We start from the raw sequence: 18,422 nt of genomic DNA, 5'->3' as shown, positions 1-18,422 counted from the left end.
GCTTTTTTTTTTTCCTTCCCTTCCTCTCTTTCGTTGTGGTTGATTTACTCTTTGCGTCCGCGGTAACTGGATCCCTTGGAGGTTTTTAAGAAGAGACTGGACAACCACTTGTCTGAAATGTGTAGGGATCGCCTGATTGAGCACGGGGCTGGACTAGCAGACCTCCAAGGTCCCTTCCAGCTCATTCTGTTACAGATTGCACCTTCTCTCTCTCTCACACACACACACACACACCCCTCCAAACTGGGGATCAGTTAGGAAGCCTTGCTGGGCACCCCCAAGCTGGCAGTGCCAGAGAGAAACCACATTCGTTTTCTTTAGACGCTTCTGTCTTTACCGGATGATGTTAGCAATAAGGACAAAGAAAGGCTTCCAAACTTTGCAAAATCAAGTAGAAACTAGGTCGGTTTCAGGTTGTTGAAAGCTTTAATGAGCCACGTCTCCAAACCAAGACCGAAGAGACACTGAGACATTTGCAGGGAGATGCCTAAAGTTCCCCCCAGAGCCTTACATTTCCAGCAAAAGGAGCTATTATCAGCAATAGCTTCTTTTTTCCCCATTTTCTTCTCTCTTTTTTTTAGCAACCCAATATCCTCTGCTACAATCTTCTCCAATCAAGCACATTTCCAGAGCTGGGGAAACTCCAGTTTTAAAACTCCATAGGGAAGGTATTTTTTTCAAACGGGAGCCTTCCGCTCGCCCGCTGGATGCCCTTGGGAAGGTAGCCTTTCCCCCCAGCATGCATTCCATTTACCCGGGAAGAAAAAAAAAACTCAGATCAGTTCTTTCCCCTTGAAAAGAGCACCGTGGAATAAACTTTCCTTTTTTTCCCCTCTTTTTTTTTTTTTCATTCCGTTTCGTTGAGTCCCTGTTCAAGGTCTCCGGCATCCCCAACATTGACGTCTCTCGCTTGCTCGGCTTGATCCGGCTCGCCGGCGCCCGTAGGGCATGTTTCGTCTTTGGGGCTGGTGCCCGAGGCTGCTGCAAAGGAACTGGATCCCAATTCCCCCTGGGAACCGTCTATCGGAATCCCCTCGGGCATTTTTTTCTCGGCCAGAAACTGCGTGGCGGTTTTCCACCCCAAGGGAAGGCCTTTCGTGTTTAGGTTTTCGCCGGAAAGATACTGGCTGACGGTGGGGATGACGATGGCGCTCTTAATTTGAGGGATACGGTCCGTATCCACCCCTGGCCTCTTGGCGTCTCCCCTTTCTTTCCCAACAAGCTTCTCATTTGGGATTCTTTTCCTGGCCAACATTGGATCCGTTGGTTTCTCGTGGTGCTCCTTTGCCGACACGGGCCTCAACCTGGGAGAGTTCCTCAAAGGAGCAGGGAAGCCTCTGAGTTTGCTCCAAGCCTCCGTGGCTGGCTGCTGCTCAACCCGGTCGTCTCTCTTTGCCGAACAGCGCTTTGACCTCTGGAAAGCTTCGGTTAAGGGCCCGGCTTTTTCAGAGACGGGGTGATGCTGCAAGTGAGGGAAGTAAGAGTTGACGGTCGGGATGGACGGGGTGTTTCTAGCCGGCGCGTGGTCGTTGTCGTTCACCAGGATCAGCTTGTTGATCTTGTAGGTCAGGCTTCGGAGGGCTTGAGGGGGGTTCCTTCTCAGGAAGTCACTGCCGACCGGGCAGTTGGCATCTGCGGTGGCATTTCCCCTGGGGGTGAAAGAGGGGCGAAGGAATGATGGCAAAACAAGAAGCGGGTAGCCATCCTAGATGGAGATGGGATTCGGGGTCATCTGCTTGTTGAAGTCACCAGGGTAAAAGGAATGAATCAGGTTGAGGGTTTATGGAAATGAGGAGGACTATGGGGTCCCTCATACTCTCTGAGCTTAGTTATTTACTTGCCGATGTTTTGTTACCCAATTAGGTAACATCATCAGTGCTAGAAAGGACTGCAATAACCCCACTCCCTTTCAGCATTGATGATGTTACCTAGTTGGGTAATGAAATGTCTGCAACCAAGCTCAGAGAGCACCAAGGACCCCACAGTCCCCCTCCTCCTCATCTCCACAAACCTTGTTCCCTTCTAACACTGATGATGTTCCCTAGCTGGGTCATGAAACATCTGCAAGAAGATCACCAAGCTCAGAGAGCACCAAGGACCCCACAGTCCCCCTCCTCCTCCTCTCCACAAACCTTCCCTTCTAACACTGATGATGTTCCCTAGCTGGGTCATGAAACATCTGCAAGAAGATCACCAAGCTCAGAGAGTCGTTGAGGCCACTTGGAGGTTTATCTGTGTCCTAATGTGTCACAATAAACCTCCAAATGGCTTCAAAGACCCTCCAAAAGAAGGCAAAGGACCAGCGGTCTGCAAGGAGTATAAATCCTTCCATTCCCCACCATCCAGTCAGAGCTGAAGAAGCTCCTTGGATGAGAAGTGAAACGTCTTCGAAGGAAAAACAAAGTCCAGTTGCCTCCTGAAAAAAAGCAACTTTGGGAGGTCTACGTGTCTTAAAAAATGCCCCGGTTCAGAAACTCTGATCTAGGCAGTCGTGTTTGATGGAGGCAGGTCCTGGCTATGCTGGAGAGGAGAAGAAATAGCAGGTACGCTTCTCACGTTCTCAAGTTTAAGGGCCACGATCAGACAAAACCCCGGTGACCCAGGGCTATAGGAGCAGATACCTTTGGGATTTGCGTGTGTCCCACTGACAGCGAGGCATCCAGACCGACAGCTGAGTTGACCTTTGCGGCTTCGGATCGACCTTTCCCTGGTAGATGGAGCGCAAATTCTGCTTTGTATTTTCTGGGGGGGAGTGGAAATTCGGTTTTCCTGAGAAGCAAGGAGAAAAGAAATCGGCAGGATTGGGCCATTGTCATCCGATGTTTTGGCTTTCCTAAATCTCCTCCTGACCGATCTGATCCCTTCCCGCCCTTCGCTGGGAGAAGGCCCAATGGTACTCTTCTGCCTTCATCCTTCAATTTGTCCACCGCTCTGGTTGATCTCAGCCAGCCTGGTTTAGCTACGTAAGGGGGAATGTCTGCAGAACTACAGCCAACGGGAGAAATAAAGGAACGTTCTGGGATGGCAAATGAATTTGGAGGCCTCCAAGAAGGATTCTTTTGAGAGGGAAGGAATGCAAGGCTGTCTAAGACATGGTTTCGTTTGATTTACCTGGGTACACAAACTGGAATTCAGAGACGGTCTGATATTTCCTCTTCTCCACAACGTTGGGGTATTTTATTTTTCTGCGCGGGAAGACAGAAGGCAAAGAACACAATTGCTTTCCAAATCAGTCGTCCCCTCTACTTAATACACAATCCTCCCAGCTTGTGTCGTGCTGGGTTGCTTCTTCGTGATGGACCGGCGGACCCTTCCTATCACATTTCTGTTGATTGCCACTATCTAGACAGCTTACATAATTATAAAAGCCAAGAGGAGTTTGGAAACACCTCTCTCTAACCGACACATTTTCTTAAAAGGCCTAATAATTTATTATTATTATTATTTTGCCAACATTAAACTAGCTGTCCTTCATTGCCTATAAAAACCAAGTTTAAAAAATGGGGTTTCTTAATGATCACCCATATCTGTTTGTGTTATCTATCTATGTTTCTATCCATTCCTTTCTCTCCATTCTATCATCTATCTATAATTCCTTCTTTCCATTCTCTCTCTCCTTCCCTTGCTCCCTCCCTTCTCTCATTCCTTCCTTCCATCCAACCTTCCTTTCTTCCTTTAATCTCTCCTTCTTTCCTTCTCTCCTTTCTTTCCTTCTTTCCTTCCTTCCTTCCTTCCTCCACCCTCCCTCCTTCAATTCATTCTCCCTTCCTCCCTCCTTCCCTCCCATCCTTACTTCCATCTTTCTTTCTTTCTTTCTCTCCCTCCCTCTCTCTCTCTCTCTCTCTCTCTCTCTCTCTTTCTTTCTTTCTCAAAAATTTGGTAGCTACTGCCACCTAGCTGGGCATTTTAAGTATACAGATTGGCTATCAAAGTAATTCAACAAGCAGATGGCTAGCTTTTGTTAGACTTTATATTACCTTTTGTTTTCTCTGCTGTTGCTAACATCTTTAGGTTTTTCTGATTGCTCCGTTCTCCCTTTCCTGGGTGTTTTTTTCTTTTCAGTCTCCAGTTTGGCATTCTGGATCTCTCCCTGCATTTTGAAAAAATAAAAAAACAGAAGAATGGTACATGAGTGCTATATGATCTACCTCTGCTTCAATATTCTTCAATAACCATGGTTACCTGGGAATTGAATACTAGTTTCACCTCATACTAAGCAAGGTTTGCTTAAAAGGATACCGAAATAGCAACGCGTTATCCAGGTTCTTCTCCCACTCACCAAGTTGTCTGTCTCCGAAGATGCGTTTCCAGTGTCCTCATTGCTACTGCAACACAACTTGGTGGTGCTGTCTTGGCTTTCTGGTGCCAACCTGGATGAGACACACACAACATTTCACAAATGTCATGTTTACTCAAACCAAAATCACCACCTTGTTGTCCGAAGTTCAGCCATGCATTTTGCAAAGCATGCCCTTCAAAGATCTCCAGAACTTTAGGAAGCCTCCAACTTCAGCAGAATGTCCCCCAGTGGCTTAGAGTCCAGATCTATTTAAGTCCACTGCTGGGCCTTAATAGGAAGCTGGAAGTACCTGGGTAGATTAGACATTTCAGACTGCAAGGGAGAAGATTGTTCCTAGTGATCAACCGAACCAGGGGTCTTCAAGCTTGGCCCTTTTATGTCTTGTGGGCTCCAACTCCCAGAATTCCTCAGCCAGCATGCCAAATAATACACAACAACAAGGAAGAACTGGGGAATTATAGACGCTAGAAGCTTCTTGTGGTTTTATTTCTGTTATAAACTGGTCAGGGACCATTAAATGCATCTCATTGTTAGGCTCAACAAGCTCCTGAGTAGCTAAATACTGGGTTGAGCATTTTAGTTTTGAAGTTTGGATCCTCCCCTCAGGAGAACACAACATTATTATCCTCCCGACGAGCCTCAAGTTAATCCTCACAATGATGAGACTGAACAAAATAACATTTGAAGGCCCTTCAACAGCCAGAAGCTCCTTCAAGGTGGGGAGAGTTGACCGCAGCCAACATGAGAGTCCCTATATAAAGCCTTCGGTCAGGCTTAGGAGAAGAGGGGGAGATAGTCTTCTGCTCGTTTTTCCAAAGTCAGTTGGAGCTACTCAAGGTTCTGGTCTCCCTTGCAAAGGTCAGCCTTACCCTTTGGAGTCAAGACTATGAATGGAACAGCTCCTGCCGTGCACAGTAAGATGCGTGCGTTGGATTCTACTCCTCTTTTTCTTGCTACGCTTTCTCTTCTTATGTCGAGGCTGCTTAATGAACTGGGCTGAGTTGGGCTCCACGGCGGTGGGTTTCTTGTCCTTCATCAGGGCAATCTTGGATGGACTTTTCTGCCGTGCCTTGTTTCCCATGGGCCTGCGGACACAAGTGAGGAAGGAAGGAAGGAAGGAAGGAACCAAGTTAAGATTTTAATGGCTCTTCTCATTCCGACGTACTTCATCTGAAGCAGTGCTCCTTAGTTGGAGCAAAAGCTTGGAAACTGGTGATGAAGGTTAGTGGGGGTCGCTCTAGGGGACCAATTCCTTCTACCCCCAGATTACCTTGAAATCTGACTTTTTTTTTCCGAAGGTACACGGAAGAAGCAACAGTTAAGCAATGGGGATTTTGACTTGGCCTTCACAGAATGATTTGCTAAGCATAAGTTCTCAGGCTGTTTTGTCTCTTCACCAATAGACCTTCTATGACTTAGAAACAAATGATCTCCACAGAGAACTTGAGCAACACCTGTTCGATTTCCCCATGACAAGAAGCCAAGTCAACAATTGACCACCCTGAAGATTAAAGATAGACTTGGACCTTCTCCTCATGACACCTAGAACTATTTTGCCATTGCAACCATGATCTGGCAAAGCAGATCATGAAGAACCCAGCAAAAGTGACAACTGGCAACGATGACAGTGATTGTCTGTAGGGCGTTGGGATTTATCACCTTTCCTTGAAAACTGACTTTTGGTAATGTAGAGTAGCTCTCTAGATAGGAAGTCAAGGAGATGCCAGAAGAAAGAAACAAAAGACTCAGTGATGAGTCTGTAGATCAAGGACATGATGGACAGCTCTGGCTGGTGAACACTCAAACACTTCAGCAAGTTTGTTGATGACTGAGGTCTTGAGAATGGAGAAGAACAGCAGGTCTTGGAGAAAAAGAAAGTAGGGGAACAATTCCTTCTCCTACCACCAGAAAAAAAAAAGAACTTTTTGAAACAATTGGCATTTCACTCCTTGGCCCATAAAACCTTTGATGTGTTACATGGCGGTAAAGTTTTGGGGGCTACCAAGCCAAGATGGGCTGAATGAGCAGTTCTTCCATGGTTTCCCCTTCATCTCCCTCTCAAATAAATCTTGGTTGTAGCTGAATATACTACTCTTATCACCAACAAGGAAGCAAAACCAGAGTTTTGCTAATCTAGATGGGGTAAACTGCATTGTTCATCAGAATCGGGCAAGTATCGTGGCTTGCTCTATCTTGCCTGTCCTTGAAAACTTGACGAGGACAAAGAGGCAGAATTAATTTCCATCCTCTGGGCAGTTACAATCTTGATCCAAAGCTGAGTAAGACAGAGATCGCCCCCAGCCCTAAGCATTTCTCCTGGACTTCCTTAATCCTGTTGCTGCTGCTTTTGTAGAGTTAAACCTGACCTGGAAAGGTTTTGTGAAATTGTGTGTTGGCTCCTGAGCCCATCTGCCAAGGGACTTCCTTTCCTTGGTGGTATCTCAAATTGAATGGCTCTGCTTCACTGCTCCCCAACATAAGGATTCCGTATAAATTGGATTTAAAACAAAAAAAAGCTAGTTTCCCACTTTGGGCTAAACCAGGATTTTCAAACCATTGTAAGTTGACTAAACGTCAGTGGCCAGATTGACAGTACTCTAACCGCAACCCAATCCGCTCACTTAAAATAGAGGTGAAATGACCATTCCTGATCTTAAAGGTGGACCTGAAACCACTTGCTCCTATAATCAAATCCTTTCCTGTCGTATCTTGAAAAGACACCCCAAACCTATCCATAAGACAAAGAGAGGAACATCGTAAAACGAATCTCCATGCCCAAGATGAACAGAGTTTTTGTGAGGATCTGAAGCAGGGATATGTCGGATGGACTTACTTTAGATTTGTTGCTGGTATCACAGCAGAGGCACAAGGAGATACTCAACAACAAGAGCAAAAATCTTGGGTAAAATAGGGCCATGGGTAAAAAGGGTTGGGCGTTCAAGATCCAAAGATGGGATATAAGGTGAAGCTGTCTCTGGATCTCAGCAACTGCCTCTGTTGCTATGGAAACAGGATTCTACCATCCTGGCTGGTCCTCTCTTCGCTTTTTTGCATCTATTCAGGTTTTCTAACGATGCATCATTCAAGCATCCTACTGGGTTCTTTTTTAGATTGGTATTTTTAAACAGAGAAGAAAGGCAGTCCCAAACAGGTAAGGAAGCAGTCAACATATAAGGAAATAGGGATTTATTTTGACAGGCACTCTGGTACGTGTGAAATGATCCGCCTTAGCTTTGTTTATAGAACGCTCCTTTAAAAAAATAAGCAAGAAATAAGAAACTGGGGGGGGGGTTTAAGCTCCCTAATTTATTAGAGGATGAATAGATTACCTTTTACATCAACCTGGCATCTGATGAGGTCATGAAGACATCCATATTGCTTGCTAAGTTGGAAGGCAGAAGTGTTTGTCATTGATTTCTTTCTGGCTAGGTATTTTATTTCATTCTTAAATTGAATTGAATTTATTATTTCATTCTTCTTTATTCTTGGGGGTGGTTAGATAAACTCAGACTGACTCTAATGTTTTGGGCAAACCCTGCAAATGGATTTATTTTGTAACCAGTTCACTTTCCTTGAATTCAGCATACTAAGGCAAGAAAACTTCAAAGCAAAATCCGAAGGTCTCCTGGTTTGAGCAGAGGGTTGGACTAGTAGACCTCTGAGATCCCTTTTAGTTTTATCGCTCTATGTTCTAAATGTTGTTTCCATAAAACAAACGAAGAGTCAAACTTAAGCCAACTTTTTAACTCAAAAGAAAAAAAAAAAGGATTTGGTAAAATTTCGTTTTATTTTCCCATTCTTTGCCATGAAGACTGTCACTTGAACAGAACAGAATAACAAAGTTGGAAGGGTCCTTGGAGGTCTTCTAGTCCAACCCCCTGCTCAGACAGGAAACCCTACAACATGTCAGACAAATGGTTGTCCAATCTCGTCTTAAGAACCTCCCGGGATGGAGCACCCACAACTTCTGGAGGCAAGCTGTTCCATGGGTTAATTGTCCTCACTGTCAGGAAATGTCTCCTTATTTCTAGGTTGAATCTCTCCTTTTGATCAGTTTCCATCTGTTGCTTCTTATCCTGCCTTCAGGTGCTTTGGAGAAGAGGTGGACCCCCTCTTCTTTGTGGCAGCCCCTCAAATAGTAGAACACTGGTATCCCGTCTCCCCTTTTTTCAGTTCTTCCTTTATTTTAGCCTCCAGTGTCACCCCCCACCACCACCCCTTTGATCTCCAGCAACAGAAACAGGAACAATTCATGATTGGAAACCAGGTTGAGCTTGTTTTGGGCTGGCTAAGGTGAGTCTTCAGCCTGAGTTAGCATCTCCCTCCCTGCAGTGGACCTAGGCTTTAAAAAATGTCAAGGTATTTCAAGAGCATGTCGATTGAATATGGGTTAAATCCGCAGGGAGGAGAGGTCTACATGTCAATCAAGGAAGAGAAATTGAAAATATTCACGCCGGCAGTCTCTTCGTAGCAACCAAGTGAGATATATTATTCTAGCTATATTTTATTTTTCTCCATGGAGGTGGGGGGGGGGAAGCTGTGTCCATTTTGCAAAAAAAGGATTTCTCTCTCTTTCTCTATGTGTTTCTGCATCCTGCAGTTCTTGCTTCCTCCAGAGAGAAATCTCGCTGGAAGAGCGGAAAAGCCTTTGTCTCATGGGCGCGCGTTCCTGCAAAAAGCATAAATGCATCAGACGCCACTGGAGAAGGATGGAGGCAGGTTGCAGTCTGAAAGTGAGCTGAACAAGCGAGCCATGGCTTCCTACCCCACGAGTCTGCTCGCTGGTTTTGCAGCTGGCCAGGATCAGAATTTCTGGGGGCTTGATTTGGGTGCAGAAAGGAGAAATTGCTAGCAAAGGTCGTCCTTCTCTGGCCTGCCAGCATCCATGACCCCCAGGCCCGATGAAGTGGGCTCTGAGGTGCCACAGATGGACCCGGCTGTCCTCATCTTCCTCCTGTATCTGATGATCATCCATGAGCTGGTGAGTGGGTGGATGGCGTATCAGAAGCAGGCCACCAAGCCGAAAAAGCAGACCGGTCCTCCTCGGTCAGGCAGGTAAGGTGTTTGTGTGTTTTGTGGGTCTGTGTGCGCCGAAGGGGGCTCCATGCTGAGTGAACCATCTTGGCATCTTTCGATGAGGGTAGACAGATGCCAGCTTTGGCTTCATCGCTCTTTTTGCAGACCTTACTTGGAGACGCTGCCATTGGGGCTGGGATTTTATTTTATTTTTACACCCGAACAGTGTGCTTTCCCACTAAGCTAGGGCTCTGCTGCTGCTATCTCCAAACAAGCAGAGATTCTAGTCCTCATGGTTTGGGAGAAAGGACAGAATTAAGAAAGAAAAGATGGGAGTGCTGGAAGGCACTTTATTTTGAGCCAGGCCAGCATCTACCCAGTCCAGCAAAATCAATTCATTCTCACTTGAAAATATTGAGGGTTGAGTAAGATGCAGAAGGGCGGGTGTTTTCCCAATGATTTCCACATGCTTTGAAAAAGTAAGATTCTAGTCCTCGTGGCTCTGAATAGAGAACAGAACAACAGAACTAAGTCGGAATTTATTCAAACACCAATGTTCTTAGACTCATAGGGTTTCAATTTACAGTTCTGTGTCGCTTCACCACAGTGTTACTACCGAGTTGTGAGTTTGTGAGGTGTTTCTGAACTGTAGCCCCCGGCAGGTGATGAAACACACAAACATCAACACACACACACTTGCATTCACACATTATCACCCTCCTCTGCGCCTAGTTAGGCTGGATTGGTGAAATCGGTCCAGGCACCTGCAGCAGCTAATGAATATTGAAACTTTTGTGCAAATCCACTTTTTGTTTTGACAAGGAAAAGAAATCCTTAGAAAGTGCACAGAGCAAAGCCACAAAGACGACAAGGGGTTTAGAAGCTAAACTGCATGATGAATGGTTAAGGGAACCAGCTATGTCTAGCCCAATGAAGAGAAGGATTGGGGTGACATGATAACTGTCTTGAGGGGCTGTCCACAATCCTGGACAATTCCTACCTTCTTTCTATTTGGTGTCCTTTTCAGCAGCTCTTCCCAAGGGAACCGTGCCAGCGTGTCCCACTCGTTGGCTTATCCAGTGCCACGAGACCGATGCAAGGACTGGAGGAAGCCGGGCAGAATCATCCGGAAAGCGTAAAACTGAGTTTACGATCTCAACCCACCAGGTTTGGCTAAGGAAGCTGCGAAGAATGTGGCTGATTGGAGTTCTGCACCTTGATCTGGCTGTGCGGCTGTCCTGTCTTTGCTATGACTGATCTCAGAGCATCTTCCAAACACCTTAGCCTTGTCAGGCATCCCACCTGACACTGAATGAAACAGGTATCGGTAAATAGCGGACCACAATTGACACAGTGATTTCAGCATCCTCCAGAGTAACCAATGAACTGATCCTCCCAGATGTACCTTCAGAAGCATGTGGCAGAATGCAGAAGGGAACTGGTGACTATGGAACAGGCCAAGATGGACAAAGAAGGGGACGCAAGAAAGTAGTAAGTCCCTGAAGGAATTAGAGTACTAAAACATTGGGAGATGACAGTGGAAATTGAGGTACAAGGGGGTGACCTCAAAATGTAGGTGACACAAGGATTGACCAGTGGAAGGAGAAGATGAAGAGCATGTGAATGAACATAAGGCTAGGGAAGGGGTTATGAAAAGGATAGAAACATCTCAGTTCTCCTCTATCAACCCTCTTGATGGTGATCTTTCTTGATTTGGGCACCCATCAACCTTTGGGACAATTCCTCTCTGTATCCAAGCATTTGTGCTCAGCAATCTTCTATCTGGTATCGACCTCTTCTGATCCTCCTCAGCTTCCATTCTTCTTGTTCTCCTTGAAGAAACTCCTAATGGGTGTTTGAACTTTCTTCTTTTGCCAAGATCTGCTATTCTACTCCATCCTCAAGACCTCCACCATCAATGGCTTGCTGATGTCTTTGAGTATTCACCAGTCAGAGCTGTTCATCATGTCCTTGATCTACAGATTCATCACTGAGATCTTTCCCCCCCCCTCTTTCTTTTAGCATCTTCTTGATTTCCGATCAAGAAATCTGCATTGCTCAAAATCAGTTTTCAATACCGGCCCCATGCAGACCATCACTGTCATCGTGGCCACCTTTGCGGTGTCCTTTGTTCTGCTTTGCCAGACCACGGTTGCAAAGCTGAAATAATTTATGTCATGTGGAGAAGGTCCAAGTCTGTATATCTTTAATCTTCATGATGGTCAACTGTTAACTTGACCCACTTCATCTGTAATCGTCTCGTGGGGAAATCAAACATGTGTTGTTTAAGTTCCCTATGAAGATCATTTGTTTATAAGTGTTAAAAAACACACACACACAAAATAGCCTGAGAATGGATGCTTAGAAAATCATGCTGTGAAGGCTGAATGCTTAATAGTTGCTTCTTCCATTTAGGTTCCATCTGACTTCAGAAGAAAAAAAAAAAAGACATAGTTGCCAGTGAAATTTGTGGTTGCGGAAATTAAGGTAATCTGACCCTTTACTAAGATTTTCTTTTCTTTTCTTTAAATATATGTATATGTATGGAGTCATCTAGTCATTGAGGCCAAACTCAAATTCTTGGGCTTTAATTAATTTAGAATTTTTTTGTAAATTTAATTAAAAAAACAGACCAAATTAGCAGTGTTCCAACATCTGAGGAGCTGCCTCAAAGAAGAGGGGTCAACCTATTCTCCAAAGCACCAAAGGCCAGGACAAGAAGCAACGGATGGAAACTAACCAAAGAGAGAAACAACCTAGAACTAAGGAGAAATTTCCTGACAGTGAGAACAATTAACCAGTGGAACAACTTGCCTCCAGAAGTTGTGAATGCTCCATCACTGGAAGTTTTTAAGAAGAGACTGGACAGCCATTTGTCTGAAATGGTATGGGATTTCCTGTCTGAGCAGGGGGTTGGACTAGAAGACCTCCAAGGTCCCTTCCAACTCTGTTATTCTCTTATTCTGTTAATATGAACCTGGACACCAGGTGGTGCTCCATATTATCCAATGTGAACTATGTCGAGGAAATTTCAGTATTAGGGTTACTTTCTAATTGTGTCCAAAGAAAATATGTTATGATACTCTTTTACGCTATGTGGCTGTGTACATTCTAACTTGGATAAAAGCAAAAATGATGCATTTCCCCCGACCCTTATGATTTGATCTCGCAATTCAGCTAAATCTGCAATCAGGCAATATCTCCTGGGACTTTCAGTTATGACATGGTCACTTCATTAAATCACCGCCCAGGCTTTGTGGTCCACCTACAAATCCACCTGCCCTCTGTAAACAACTCTTTCACCACAGTCAAGAAGCCCAGCTATCTAGGAGGGAAGTAGGGACAGGTTGCCCAAGTCAATGGCAACCTTTAATTATTATTATGTAGGAGGGCTAATTCAACGTTCGGGAAGCTCATTCCAACAGCCCAGATCCAGAGGCTGCCTGCTGTGACGCAGATACAAGAAAAACCTTGTGGAAGGATCCACACAAACTCCGATGCACGTTTGTTCAAAGAGTCACTTGGAGCAGGAAAAACCGGAGGCATAAAAACTGAGCAAATAAAACTTAACAGGGCTAGCGCGAAGGACCACATGTCTTGGCACCCCAAGCAAGGAATGAAAGGACCGCAGAAACCACGTCCAGCAACTGTTAGCCAAAGTCATCCTTTCTGCAGGGAGTGGGATTCCCACTTGTGCATTAGGGGATAACTTATTTATTATTTTATATATCAAGTAAATATTTGGATCGGTGCCCTGGAGCAGATTCAGAGGAGACCAAGGAAGACGATTTGAGGGATAGGAAATAGTCTGGGGGAGAGGATCGGGGGAGAAAGGATAGGTTTAGCTTGAAAAAAAACATATTATGGTGGCATTTTTCAAATCCATAAATATGAGTCAATTGCCAAGCATCCGAATTTTGATCCACGGGACCGTGGGGAAACTGCGACGGCCGTAAGCGTGAAACACAGCCGTAAGTCCCTTTTTTAAAAATGTCGTAACTTCAAATGGTCACTGAATGAACCGTTGTAAGTCAAGGACTACTTCTAATTATCCTATTACCAGAAGACAGGTTCCAACTAAATCTTGAGGGCAAAACAAAATATCACTAAATAGTAAAAAAAAACACTTCGGGGATGGGGGGGTGGCGAGGTGCTTCCTACTGGCTGTATTTAAAGCCAGTAAATTTAAAGTAGATAATCACCTTTTCAGGAAGGTTTGATCCAGATTCCTGCACTGATGGGGGGGTGGGGTGAGGCTTGATGGCTGTCGTATTCGTTGTTGACAATGCACAGATTACGCATCCTCCTAAAACTGGCTGCCTGACTCAGGAGCTGCAACAGTGAAGAGTGGTGCAAAACAACAGCACAGATGTTGCAAGCTTTTCATTGCGTCCCTTGCTTTTAAAGCCCTTAGGCTGCACCCCTGTCTCCTAAAGAGCTTCCATTTCTGCAGAATTGCTCTGCCATTCCCCCTTTTTAAAGCCTTTTAGTAGCTATCTCCGCCTCTCGTGGCAATGAGTTCCGCTGTCTCCTTCTTATCTGTTTTAATTGAACAAGATTGCACCAAAGTAAAAATTTAATTTATTTTTTTTGCTCCTCTTCGACTTCCTGGCAAGGAGACGATCCTGGGTTCGCTCCAAGCATTGAGCCAACATGATTGGCTAAGACTCTCCCATCCAAGCAGCCCGAAACTGGCTTGAGGAAGCGTTTGGAGTCCCTTAGATGCGCAATCCGGGTTTTCCTCCTCCCGTTCTCCTATCTGAAACATCAAACTGGGATCCTTCCTGGTTACAAACCCTGGGCTGGGCGGTTCTGTTTCGATCCGCCCACTCTGCCTTCCCTTCCTTCTCAGCTCTCCATCCAACATCTTTCTCAAAGCCAAATAACAAGACATTTCTCTGAAGCCAGCAGGACTCGAACACAGCTCAAAAGAGATGTCATTTTACCTGTCTTCCTCTTAGTGCTTTGTGACTGTGTGTTGTGCTTCACGCTGTCTTTGCAGTTAGCCCAACTTTTTAAAGTTGTAAACATCAGCTGAGGGGCCGCTGACGTCCTTTATTAGTCCATCCAGTTTTGTAAGCAGGGGTGGGTGGGGGAAATAAGATCATGCTTAGATATGACTTTTTCAAGAGAGCAGGGAGGAAATGCTGTCAGCAGAAACACAGGAGGAGGAGGAGGAGGAGGAGGAGGAGGAGGAGGAGGAAGAAGAAGAAGAAGAAGAAGAAGAAGAAGAAGAAGAAGAAGAAGAAGAAGAAGAAGAAGAAGAAGAAGAAGAAGAAGAAGAAGAAGAAGAAGAAGAAGAAGAAGAAGAAGAAGAAGAAGAAGAAGAAGAAGAAGAAGAAGAAGAAGAAGAAGAAGAAGAAGAAGAAGAAGAAGAAGAAGAAGAAGAAGAAGAAGAAGAAGAAGAAGAAGAAGAACAACAACAACAACAACAACAACAACAACCTTAGTGGATTTCACTGGGGCGAAAGGTTATCTGGTTCCAGAAAACCAGCTGTGTTTTTATCCAAGAAAGAAAAAAAAACCCCACACAATTAAACCTGAAACTTTCATTTCTTGCTTCAGGAACGCTGAAAGACGGGATCAAAGGGAGATATTTTTTTTCTCCGAGTTTTGGTAAGCAAGTGTGGAAGGGAGGAAGAGATTGCACAACTTGTTTGCTCAGTTTCAGTGACGCAAGAGCGATTACAAGGAAGGACAGAACGGAGAAACGCCTGGAGGGAGAAATATTTCCTAGCTCATAACAGCAGAAAAAGGACAGAGCAATGGATTCTGTCTTACTCACCGGGCATTCGTGCTACTATGATTATACACAAAAGGCATCAAAAAAAAAAAAAAAAAGAGAGCGAGAGAGAGACCACAAGGTCACACTCCGGTGGGCCTCACGGGAAACCCTGTTCGTTCGTTTTTTTCCCGCCCGCACGATGAACCTCTTTGCAATTTTCTTAATTTCTCAACTGCCCTGTATAATTAAGCGGCAAACAAGTCATCAAATGACAGAGCAAAAAAAATGTTTGCAGAGAAGACATCTGGGTAAAGCCACAATCACGGTTTCACTCTTGCGCACAGTCTCGGGAGAAAACTTTGCAAAGTTCCTGTTCAGCCCCAGTTCGTTTGTTACAAAACCAGCGTTCTTGGGAACTTTGCGACTGGGAGGAAAAGTTGTCTGGGCAAGGGCATCGGCTTAAATCCGCAGGGCGAACCGCGGAGGTGATGTTCGTCAAAAGGATTGTGGGTCGGACGATGTTTTGTTAAGCGCAACCACCTTGCCTTCCAGTTTCCTGGGTATCCCTCTCTCTGCCCAGCCTCTATTTTGCTGATCAAGTCTCTCTTTACTGTTAATGGGTAACTGTTTCCATGGTGACACTCCAAGTGTCTCCCAATTCCGGATGTGTGTCTTTTTTAAAAAAAAAATAAATAAAGGAAATTAGCAACACTCAAGATGGGGAAGAGGACCTTTTTGGTAGCCTGTGCGAAACTCACCAGGCTGTCACCAAAATAGGAGAAGACGAAGCATTGGGCTTGAGGTTAGACGATTCTCAAGGCCATCTAGTTGACCCCTCTAGATCAGGGGGTCTTCAAACTTGGCCCCTTTATGACTTGTGGACTTCAACTCCCAGAATTCCTCAGCCAGGCATCTCCATCACTGGAGATTTTTAAGAAGAGGCGCTAGACAATCACTTGTCTGAGATGGTGTAGGTTCTCCTACTTGAGCAGGGGGCTGGACTAGAAGACCTCCAAGGTCCCTTCCAGCTCTATTCTCTATTCCTGCTTAAGAATACTGCCTGGACTTGCTGCCCTGTTCTTAGTGGGTGGTTCGGTCAGCCTGGTCTGGTAATGATCATCCTTAAGAGAATTTATGCTAGGCAAAGCCAAGGATACTTATTTTTTTCTTCAGCTTCTCAAGTTACCTTTTTGAGAAAAATGCCGGGAGCTTTCCACAGAGGTCTGTTTTTCTGAGTCCTGAATTATGCCTCGGGCTCGGTTGCTGGGTGTTTGTTCTCCCCGAAGAAAAATGCAATAAATAGCAGAGCAGTGACCTTGCTTTTGAAACTCCATAACTAAGCTTCTTGTCTTGGTCTCTAGGGTTAAAGGGGGGGGGGATTTGGGTTTGTTGAAGCATTTAAGAACCTGTAATTACGCAGAATGAAACGAGAGTCTGGTCGGTCGGAGGAACCCAAGGGGAAGGCAAAATAATTTTGGCTGCAACCACACCTTCCGCTGTCTCCCTAGGAGGTCAAAATAACAGAATAGCAAGGAAAGGACCTTGGAAGTCTTCTAGTCCAACCCCTTGCTCAAGCAAGAAAGCCTGTTTCAGACAAGGTCCCTGCTTGCTGGTCCCAGACTGGGCTGCCCGGCATTAGGGAAACTTTGCTGACTTGAAAACGGGATCACAGGATCACAACGTACAGGACAACTGCTTGTGGCTCTTTTCAACAGCCAGTAACTCGTTTTGGGGTTCCTATTGTAAGCCAAGTCCCCGTTGCAAGTTCCTTCTGTCCCACTCCTTATCTCAAATCTTAAAAACACCCCACTGACGTCAAAGTCCAACATCCAGACCGGAGTGACAGATCTTTGTTTAGCCAAGGAGAGATGAAACAAAGTGCAAGCTTTGAAGTCCTCCAGAGCTTTCCATCAAGCAGAACATCTTTTCTGACAGTGCCAGCTTATGCGAGATGTAGCATTCACCGATGCTGAAGTGAACGGCAGCTCAGAAAGCTGGTGTTTTTTTAAAAAAATAAAATTGGAGATGGAAAAGTGGTCCCAGATCTCTCCTGATTTATTTATTTATTTATTTATTTATTTTGCCATCATAGACTAAGACAAGTTTCCTTGTATGGTAGAATGTCCAACAAGAAGGATGCCATTACTGTGTAGATAGTTGGATGGATGGATGGATGGATGGATGGATGGATGGACAGATAAATAGATAAATAGCAACAGATAAAGGTAGAGATAATGTAGAGAACAGGTAGAGGATGGAGGGATAAATAGAGATAGAGATAAAGAGAGATAGAGAACAGATATATAGATAGATTTAGAAAGAGATATAGAAAGAAAGAAAAAGGAAAGAAAGAAAAAGAAAGAAAGAAAGAAAGAAAGAAAGAAAGAAAGAAAGAAAGAAAGAAAGAAAGAAAGAAAGAAAGAGGATTTTGAATCTCCTCCACCTTGGTAAGTAGAATTTTTTTTTTTCACTTGTAACTGTTCTAAATACAGGAGGGCTTCCAGGAAGTCAGCTGGCCAGCTGCAAAAACCTGGAAAGTTCATTTAATCTTCTCCCAGGTTTGGTGCTTTCTGCAAATAACAAAAGCAAAATTATGGGGAGGGGTTAGGAGGGCAGAGAATTTACATTCTGGAACTTGGGCATCCCAAAAGACCAAAGTATACCCTTTGTAAAAAAAAAATAAAACAAAAACCTGAAGGGCGGCATCTGGCTATTTGCAAAGGATTCTTTCAATTTACCCAACCACCCCCAGTCCAAATAACTTTTGCTATTCCAGTGGACTTCCTTCCAGCTCTGGATAAACGTTGACTGGATTAGGGAAAACCCAAAGGGCAAGGAAGCAGTGGGCCCAGAAGGAGTAAACATCGTAAAAAGATTAAGCAAATTTCGTTAGCTCTGCTGGAGGAATCTCTGGAATAGCCAGTCGGTTGAAGCCTGATGGATGTTTAGTCAGAAGAATGTCTAGCAAGCTTCTTTTCGGCAAAATTGGTTTCTACAATGATTAAGCTCGCTTGGAACCGCCTCTGCAGGACTATAAAGTGATAAAAATAAAACCACTTTTCAGAAATGCCAACCATTTCTGACAAGTGGCTGTCCAGTCTCTTCTTGAAAGCTTCCAGCGATGAAGCTTCCACAACTTCTGAAGGCAACTTGGTTGATTCGTCTCACTGTCAGAAAATCTCTCCTTATTTCTAGGTTGAATCTCTCCTTGAACAGTTTCCATCTGTTATTCTTTGTCTGGCCTTCACGTCCTTTGGAAAATAGGTTGTCCCCACCCCCCTCTTCTCTGTGACAGCCCCTCAAATATTGGAAGACTGCTGTCACATCTCCGCTGGTCCTTCTCTTCACTAGACAAGACATACCCAGTTCCTGCAACCGTTC

General features: G+C 44.8%; 1 protein-coding gene across 2 annotated transcripts; it reads right to left on the bottom strand.

Moving 5' to 3' along the window:
- Positions 1-215: 215 nt before the first annotated feature.
- Positions 216-17,059, bottom strand: LOC120300743. Of its 2 annotated transcripts, none has more exons than XM_039327140.1 (7): positions 15,102-17,059; positions 5,170-5,385; positions 4,280-4,370; positions 3,978-4,090; positions 3,112-3,185; positions 2,622-2,769; positions 216-1,649 (listed from the first exon to the last, which is right to left on the bottom strand). In XM_039327140.1, exons 1-7 carry the CDS (start codon positions 15,137-15,139, stop codon positions 848-850), a joined length of 1,482 nt encoding a protein of 493 aa, XP_039183074.1. In that variant the 5' UTR covers positions 15,140-17,059; the 3' UTR covers positions 216-847. The 2 variants fall into 2 exon arrangements, with proteins under 2 accessions (XP_039183074.1, XP_039183075.1); XM_039327141.1 differs by lacking the exon at positions 15,102-17,059 and adding an exon at positions 7,134-7,279.
- Between the last annotated feature and the right edge of the window lie 1,363 nt (positions 17,060-18,422).

This window comes from Crotalus tigris, unplaced genomic scaffold (genome assembly GCF_016545835.1).
Source record: "Crotalus tigris isolate CLP2741 ecotype Arizona unplaced genomic scaffold, ASM1654583v1 scf7180000024350.909852, whole genome shotgun sequence".
NCBI lineage: Eukaryota > Metazoa > Chordata > Lepidosauria > Squamata > Viperidae > Crotalus > Crotalus tigris.
This window is presented reverse-complemented; position numbering and strand designations above follow the sequence as displayed.

Coding starts and splice junctions, on each gene's coding strand:
- LOC120300743 (XM_039327140.1), bottom strand. CDS start 15,139: ATGCCTTTTGTGTATAATCATAGTAGCACGAATGCCCG. Junction 4,091..4,279: donor CTTCGGAGACAGACAACTTG/GTGAGTGGGAGA, acceptor TTCAAAATGCAG/GGAGAGATCCAGAATGCCAA. Junction 1,650..2,621: donor GACACACGCAAATCCCAAAG/GTATCTGCTCCT, acceptor TTTCACCCCCAG/GGGAAATGCCACCGCAGATG.